General features: G+C 33.7%; 2 protein-coding genes across 2 annotated transcripts; both read left to right on the top strand.

Moving 5' to 3' along the window:
- The first annotated feature begins 1,569 nt into the window (after positions 1 to 1,569).
- Positions 1,570 to 4,622, top strand: LOC141659260 (calcium-transporting ATPase 12, plasma membrane-type-like). The gene has a single exon (XM_074466056.1). The coding sequence runs from the start codon at positions 1,608 to 1,610 to the stop codon at positions 4,587 to 4,589; it is 2,982 nt and encodes a 993-aa protein (XP_074322157.1). The 5' UTR covers positions 1,570 to 1,607; the 3' UTR covers positions 4,590 to 4,622.
- Positions 4,623 to 6,082: 1,460 nt separating this feature from the next.
- On the top strand, positions 6,083 to 7,808 carry LOC141659262 (chlorophyllase-2). Its single transcript, XM_074466058.1, has 2 exons — positions 6,083 to 6,488; positions 7,123 to 7,808. The coding sequence occupies exons 1-2, from the start codon at positions 6,204 to 6,206 to the stop codon at positions 7,792 to 7,794; spliced, it is 957 nt and encodes a 318-aa protein (XP_074322159.1). The 5' UTR covers positions 6,083 to 6,203; the 3' UTR covers positions 7,795 to 7,808.
- Positions 7,809 to 9,046: the final 1,238 nt, after the last annotated feature.

The following is a 9,046-nucleotide window of genomic DNA, read 5'->3' on the forward strand; positions in this document are numbered from 1 at the left end:
TTACTTATTTATTTTAAATAGTAAATTATTTATTTTTAGATTTCCCAAACTAACACTAAATTACTCAACCTATATTTTCCTGTATAGGTAATTATGAGGCCATATGACCCCGTATCTCTGTAAGATTCATGTTTAAACAAAAAAGTCAAATTTGATAAAAGCGGTATTTGGAATTTTTTTAAAAAAATATAATTTATGATATTTGAAGTTGAAAAATATTATATAAATGATGTAAATATCGTAATTTATAAGTTATTTAGGAGTTTGAATTAATTTACTTATATGTTACTTATAAGTTTATAATGTGTTTGATAAGTTATAATTTTTTTGAACAAAAATAAAATGTAAGTTACAAATTACGTGAATTATTATTTTTTTAAAATATAAAATAAAAAGAGAAAATTTAAAAACAAGAATAATGACTTCGGGATAAAATTTTATAATATGCACTATTTATCTCGATGATAATAAAATTATAATATCGATCCGGCCTAAAATCGTTAATTAATATTTTTAATATATGAATATAAAATATAACATATATATTTTAATTAAAAAAGAATTAATTAACTATACATTCAAAACACCTGAAATTGTGAGCAATAATCAATTATCCTGTTTAAAGGGAATCCTAAACAAATATAGTTACCCCTCAATTATCTAAATGCAGCTAAACCAAAGGATGATATTGAAAAAGTACATTATTCTTAATTTTGTGTTTTTTGTCATTTCAGTCAAATATATAATCATTTCCAAAAATTTCCACACAATTTAAGTTATGTTGGAATGGACTTTAGCCCATTAATGATGAGAAAAATAAAATTCCAAACAGACACAAAGGAGTACGATTTTATAATTTATGCTTAATATAACACAAAATATATTTATATTTATCACATTACAAAATAGTTAAAGAAGATAAGAAAATAGAAAATAAGAAAAATTGAAAAAAAATGGTGCACGTAAATAGAAAATTTAAATATATTTGAAATAATTTAGTTTAATATAAAATTAACATAAGAGACAAGGTATTATTTTAGAACCAATAATTTAATTTAATAAAAGTATTCATGCGGATGCAAAATATATAGATATTAAGTTCTTAGTTGTTAATGAAAAGATTCAGAGTGGACAGATTTGATAGAACACATTGGAACTAACTTCAAGACTGCGGATCCGCTCACCAAGACATTAACATCTAAAGTCTATCTAAAGTCTTTCACAAGCATGTTACCTTTATATGATACTTTGACTCAGTGGGAGTTTGTATTTTGATGTTTTATACAATAAATATTGAGTTTTTTATGTTGTGCAGAATATAGTTGATAGAAATTTTATTAAATGTCAGTATACTTTTGTCACTATACACTTGATGGGTGTTACCTTATGTGATATTAAATGTTTTCTTTTCTTCTGACGCGCTTCATTCTCGTGCCTAAACGCGTAAACGCACTTGTTCATGTATGATTTCTATTATTATATTAACTTGTCCCATATGCAATTTCTTCATTCCCATACACATATTTCCCAATCGTTTGCTTGTTTTTCATCATTTCTGCTCATCGTACACATACAGAGCTAGAACTATTTATAGCTTTTTCAGTTATATGTCTGCTATAATCGATCAGAGTCGAAGTTGCATAGGATCCCTGCCAAAACTCAAATTCAATAGCATTAAAAGAAGATGGCACCGGGCCTTTGCAACCATATATACTTCAAGAGCATTTTCTCGTCTTAACCGATCACCAAAACCACAATTTCACCACCAGATTAGCCGCTCGAGTCTCATTCACCTCGTTAAGGACAAAGATCTAGCGTATCTTGAAAACCTCGGTGGCATAGATGCTGTAGTTTCTGCATTGGAAACTGATGCTGAGCATGGATTACTTGAAGATAATGCTGCTGACATTTCACGACGCCAGGAAACCTATGGCTTCAATACTTATCCAAGGCTGCCTGCAAAGGGTGTCGTTAGTTTTCTAATGAAAGCATTGATGCATTCAACTGTTTTCATTGAACTCATTGGTGCTGTCCTTTCTCTTGTTTTTGACATGAAAATATACGGAGCAAAAGAAGGATGGTACCAAGGTGGAAGCATTGTTGTAGCAATGTTTCTGGTGATCACTGTCTCGACACTCAGCAACTTCAAGCAAAGCAGACAATTGGACAGGTTATCCCAGATGAGTAATAACATTCAAGTTAAAGTCGTAAGAAATAGAAAACATCAGCAGATATCAATTTTTGATGTTGTTGTTGGAGACATTATTTTACTGAGTATTGGTGATCAAGTGCCTGCTGATGGATTGTTTGTATCCGGTCATTCACTACAAATTGATGTGTCAAACATGACAGGCGAAAGTGATCATGTGGATATCAATCGTAAGACTCCATATCTGTTATCGGGTGCAAAAGTAGCAAATGGATATGCTAAATTTGTGGTTACTTCGGTCGGGATGAACACAACATGGGGCGAGATGATGAGTTCAGTTATGCAAGTTCATGCTGTTAAAACGCCTTTCCAAGCCAGGATCGACAAGCTCACATCCTTGATAGGAAAGATTATTTTAGTGGTTGCTTTTATAGTACATCTAGTCTTACTGCTATGGTTTTTTTTGGGGCATACCAAGGACGAGGATGGAAAAACTGAGTTTAAAGGAAGAAAGACTGCAGTCGATGTTGTAATCAATGGCGTGCGGGAGGCTCTCATAGCTGCAATTAGCATTGTATTTGTTACCATTCCTGAAGGATTGCCATTGGCCGTTACTCTTGTACTTGCTTACTCAATGAAGAGAATGATGTCTGATCAAGCTATGGTGAGGAAGCTATCTGCTTGTGAGACTGTTGGCTCTGCCACAACTATATGTACGCACAAAACAGGAATCCTCACAGTGAACAAGATGAAGGTGACAAAGTTTTGTCTGGGGAAAGAATTAATAGAAGAGATGAATTATGCTTCTATTGATTCTAATGTTCTTGAATTCATCCACCAAGGGGCTGGTTTGAACACGGCAGGCAGTGTTTACAAGCCTAATTTAGAATCTAATTGGGAGTTCTCAGGTAGTCCTACTGAGAAGGCAATTCTCTCTTGGGTTGTCTCTCTCCCAAGAATTAATATGGATGATCTAAAAAGGAGTTGTAAACTTCTACATGTTGAAGCATTCAATTCAGAGAAAATGAAAAGTGGGATTCTATTGCAGAAAGATGAAGACAACACATTTCATATCCACTGGAAAGGAGCTCCAGAGATTATAGCAGCAATGTGTTCTCACTATTACGACCTACATGGAAATGTGAAAGCTTTAACTGATTCTGAAAGAAAGAAATTTGATCAAGTTGTTCAAGGCATGGCTGCAAGTAGTCTCCACTGTATTGCATTTGCACATAAACAAGTTTCAGTACATGAAAGTGATAACGCAAGTGCGAAACTGAAAGATGAAAACTTAACCCTGTTGGGCCTAGTTGGTTTAAAAAATCCATGCCACCCGGAGGTCTGGGAAGCTGTTCAGGATTGTCAGATAGCTGGCGTCAGGGTAAAGATGATTACGGGGGACAGTGTATTTACTGCACAAGCAATAGCCAGTCATTGTGGGATACTAAAGCTTAATCAAGACATGAAAAAAAATGAATTATATAATGGTGCGGTGATTGAGGGTGTGGAATTTCGCAACTATACCCAAGAGGAAAGAATGGAGAAAGTTGAAAATATTTGTGTGATGGCAAGATCATCTCCTTTGGACAAGCTTCTAATGGTACAATGCCTCAAACAAAAGGGACACGTAGTTGCAGTTACTGGTGATGGGACCAATGATGCACCTGCACTATTAGAAGCTGATATTGGTCTTTCAATGGGAAATACAGGTACTGAAGTGGCCAAGGAAAGCTCAGATATTGTCATATTGGACGATAACTTTTCAACCGTGGTTAATGTTTTGAAATGGGGAAGATGTGTCTACAAGAACATCCAGAAATTTATTCAGTTTCAGCTGACGGTAAATGTGGCTGCTCTTGTTATTAACTTTGTGGCAGCTGTTTCAACTGGGGAAGTACCATTAACAGCAGTTAAGCTAGTGTGGATCAATCTCATCATGGACACGTTAGGCGCTCTTGCTCTTGCTACCGAAGAACCAACCAAGGCGCTTATGGAGAAGGAGATTGTGGGTCACAAAGAGCCACTTATATCAAACGTTATGTGGAGAAACTCGATTGCTCAAGCCATATATCAGATAATAGTCATCTCGGCTCTGCAATTTGGAGGCAAGGATTTTTTTGATGTGAGCAAAAAGGTAAAAGACACAATGATCTTTAATACTTTTGTCCTTTGCCAGGTTTTCAATGGGTTCAATGCTAGGAAGCTGGAGAAGAAGAATGTGTTTGTGGGAATGCATAAGAACAAGTTGTTTCTCAGTATCATTGGAATTATTATCATCTTCCAAGTTCTGATGATAGAATTTTTAGTCAAGTTTACAGATACAAATAGATTGAGTTGGGGGTTATGGAAAGTATGCATCGAAATTGCTCTTGTATCTTGGCCTATTGGTTTCCTTGTAAAATTCATTCCAGTTCCAGACAAGCCACTTTTCCGGGATTAGTTCATTCCTGTGCCAGACAAGCAATTTTCGCGGCATTTCAGGTCATGATAACGGGTTCATAGATAGCTGTAATTGTAATTCTGTTATGTTTGAAGTAATTGTTTTTTTCATTTGTTTTCATTATTCACTATTGTATCATGTACAAATATATGTAAGGTGCTCAATCTAATGTATATATAACAAATTGGTGAATCAAATATCATTTAGTACTGTCAGCATATGTGAAAAAAATAGAATGTAGGAATGTAGGAATGGGAACTGCAAACCTAGGTAGCTCCAAGTTATGTGGAAATGTATCATTCGTGTAAGCCTGCCTGGTGGATATGGCCTCAAGATTCTCCCATATCAACATTACCAAATGTAATTCTCTTTCTCACGCTGTATCCATAGACAAATGTGTGTCACTGCAAGTGTCTACAGATAGAACTTTGTCTCCCAAGTGCTAAAATTTTAGATCTGATGTACTTAAGATATGTATGCTTTCTTCAGTTCTCTTCCTCTTTGACTCCATCATAATATAAAGGATGTCTTTTCAATTTCATGTGCACCACCCAAATGTTAACAAGAGAATACAGTGACACTTGTTAATAACAAGCATTTGCACCCTATGTAATGTGTACTTGTCAAATTTGATACACTTTGTCTTGTCAGAGTAAGTCCATGTAATGATAAGTGACGCAATTTTTATATTTTGAAACTAAATGTTAAAAGTTTTAATTTTAAAAGGTTTCTATACCATGTAAATATGCATAAATGCATATTTGGTATTAAATTTAAAATGAACGATGCATTTATACATTAATGTCACGTTATTCCATAATCATAAATGATAAAGTTATACCTATTGATCAGTGATCTTCCATTCCAAATATAACTGACTTTATTTTTCAGTAGCTATTTTGTATTTTGCTCCAATTTTACTTTTGATTTGCTATATTTATTGTTGGAGGTGCTGACAGATATGCCAGCTTGGCTGGGGTGCCAAATGGTTGAGGGTGGTGATGAAAGGAGACACGTTGCGCTTATGACAGTTTCGTGTGGAATATTTGTTTTTTTATGCAAAATGCAGGTTCTTGCTTCAGAAAAGAACAGTGCACAACTTGAGATCCAACTTAGGATGTTGGTCTTTGGCAGGTGGGTGCTTTATTTTCCGGTTCATCGTATTTTTTCTAATCAGAAACCAGGTAGCACTATCAGAAACACTAATTAATTATGTGTGAACAAACATCACTAGCTTACACTAACAAGTAATGTATAATTTCAAAACAGTCAAAAACTAACCTAGCTATGAAAGCAATTTCCTTTTCCTCTTATTTTAAAGAAAATTAAAATATTAAGTAGATAAATCCAAAAAATAATTATTAGTTTCCTTAGGGTGAAAGAAATATGAGTTACTTTTCCACAACTCACCATACGTCATAGGAGTACTGGGCCAATATTAAGCATATACAAATTTCAAGCATTCACACTAAGTGGGCCAACAAAGGCCACAAAAAATCACATAAACTTATCACAAAGGAAACATAAATGCAGAAGCTCAAGAAGAGAGCAACTTTGTATTGGTCTAGTTTAGCAAGAAAACTAAACTTGCTAAAACTAATCAGTTAACTTAATATGTCTCCTACCTCTGCTAAATCTGGTTCAAATGTTTTTGAGATTGGAAAGTACACAACAGTTGTTGTAAAAGCTGAAGCAGAAACATCATGTATTGGTAAGAACAAGGCAAGTTCATTAAATGTAGCCCCTCCAAAGCAGCTCTTGATTGCTACCCCATCAGAAACAGAAGATGAAGAATTCCCTGTATTATTGCTTCTACATGGTTACTTGTTGTACAACTCATTTTATTCCCAGCTTATTCAACACATAGCTTCCCATGGCTTCATTGTCATTGCTCCTCAGGTCAGTTATGATCTCCTCAAATCCTCTACTCAGTTATCTCCTCTTATCTTTTACTGTGTGTCATCTCGCGTGTATGTGTATTTTCATTTCGTTAAGTAATTCAAGAATGTTGCAAAATTCTGTTGAGGATATATTGTTTGTGGTTGTCTTAGATTTTAGTACTTCAGGTAGATTAGACAACTCTGTTAATGTAAAATATTATGAGTGTATAGAATAGCTAGCTGGGATTATATAGACATGCCAATACATGACTAGTGTTACTGCAAAAATATAGTAGCTGGGAATCTAAGTTCAGTGTTTGCGGAGTTTTGGCTAAACTGTCTAAACTTCACCAAGTATAGGGGTGTATCCCGCTCATTGAAGCAAGGTCTAAAGGCACAAAATATTGAAGATAAGAAACGGTAGATATCTACATTAAATCATCATGAAGTAAGATAACCCGTTAAGAAGAAGAAATATCTAACAAAAGATCTAATGACTTCAGCATATGGAGTATGACTCTGTTACTCTTTAGGCATCCCAAATGTTCACTTAGCAACTTAAATTGTTCATCTGTGGTCGAACTTGTTGAATTTATATTGCTGCATTTAGTAGTAAAAACATATAATTGAATCAATGTTGTCACTCCATATAGTTATATACTGTGGCTGGACCGGATACAACAGAAGAGATTAATACTACAGCTGCAATAACCAAGTGGCTATCTGAAGGACTCCAAGGTTTTCTCCCAACTAATGTCAAGGCAAATTTGCGCAAGCTAGGACTTGCTGGCCATAGCAGGGGAGGCAAAGTTGCTTTCGCGCTTGGGCTCAAAAATTCAGCCGCCTCCAAGTTTTCAGCTATAATAGGCATTGATCCAGTTGATGGCACAGACAAAGGGAAGCAAACCAATCCACCAGTACTGACATATGTTCCCCGTTCATTCGATCTCAATATGGCTGCATTGGTGATTGGTTCTGGTTTAGGTGAAATTAAAAGGAATTCCTTATTCCCTCCCTGTGCTCCCAATGGGGTGAACCATAAGGACTTTTACAATGAATGTTGCAAACCCGCATGTTTCTTTGTTGTTAAGGATTACGGACATACTGACATGCTAGATGACGAGACTCCGGGGATTAGAGGGAAGGCTTCACATTGTTTGTGCAAAAATGGGAAGTCAAGGGAACCCATGAGGACATTTGTCGGGGGGATTATGGTTGCCTTTTGCATTGCTTATTTGAAAGGAGATTTAAGTGCACTTACTCTTATCAGAGATGGTCATGAGACACTTCCCGTGGAGCTCCAGACCATGGATTTTGTTATGTGAAACTACACACTTGTGCCACAGTGAGTCATATTAATAGAAAATTATTTGGAATGTACACATCAAAGATTATTTAGCAATTACATGAAGATAAAAGAGTACTTGTCGGAGAAATTTTTATTACTTAATCTGTTGTCATATTCAAAGTGACACTACTATAATTCTTTACTTACTATATTTTTACTTGATCATCTTAATTATAGGGTTAAATCTCAAAGTAGTCACTAAACTTAAGAGCATATATCAAAAAATTTATTCGAGTTATTGGCATCTCATTTGCACCACTCTAATTGAGAGTAATGATAAAACCGTTAGTCAAATTATTGACTTGAAGGAAAATATTTTGACGTTAGGAATATTAACAGTTTGGCAAGACACCTAGAGGCTGTAATGGTTAGGTGGAGTCCAGCTCGCCTAATTATATTAAGAATAATTATATTAAGAACTGAACTAATACATATACATATGTATATATATATACACACATGTATCACAAGCTCCTCCAATTTTCTTAAACGAAAATAAAGTTCATCTGGGTCTCGATTTGAGGGAAGAATAACACATCAATATTAACATGTTTTTATTTCTGTTTGCTTAACTTTAAATTTGAAGTGAATGATTGAGTTTTAAAATAAAAAAGTTAAATTAAGATTATTTTTGTAAATTTAAATAAACACATAAAGTTAAATTCTCAATTTTAAAAGCATAATGCTCTTCTTGTAAGAATTATATTATATGATTTAAATATTTTAATTAATTTATTTTTTTACTTTCATTTTTTTAATTTCACCGGTCCATAAATTATAATACAAATTTAAAAGTTTTAACTCGAAAAACAATATTTTTCAAAAAATTAAAAAGAAAAGGTGTGCATGTAAAATTTAAAATCTTGATTGATTCAAAATAAAACTTCAATCTTTATATAAATTTTAAATAAACGTGTTTATCATTCGATATAAAATTTGAACCGTGTAAGATATAAGAAAAAAGACTTTTTATTTAAGTTATAGGTTTATTTTAGAAAAATTTGGCGACTAATTAAAAATTTAAGTTAATAATTTTTTAAAATTTAAACATATAATATAATTTTTTTATAAAACTAAAATGTAAGATTTTTATTTTTAAATAAATAAACTTTGATTTTAAAAGTTTGAAAACCGTTGTTAAACAGCTCAGCTTGTAATATTCCACCTGTATCATTTTTCTGTCAAGTCAAAGAGGTTGACTAACGGGGCTATCATTATTCTCAACTATA

This window comes from Apium graveolens, chromosome 5 (assembly GCF_009905375.1).
Source record: "Apium graveolens cultivar Ventura chromosome 5, ASM990537v1, whole genome shotgun sequence".
In the NCBI taxonomy this organism is placed as follows: domain Eukaryota; kingdom Viridiplantae; phylum Streptophyta; class Magnoliopsida; order Apiales; family Apiaceae; genus Apium; species Apium graveolens.

Bases quoted from the DNA above. Each gene is read 5' to 3' on its own strand.
- LOC141659260 (XM_074466056.1), top strand. From the start codon at position 1,608: ATGTCTGCTATAATCGATCAGAGTCGAAGTTGCATAGGATCCCTGCCA.
- LOC141659262 (XM_074466058.1), top strand. From the start codon at position 6,204: ATGTCTCCTACCTCTGCTAAATCTGGTTCAAATGTTTTTGAGATTGGA. The intron at 6,489-7,122 runs GTCAGTTATGAT...CACTCCATATAG, and splicing joins TCATTGTCATTGCTCCTCAG to TTATATACTGTGGCTGGACC.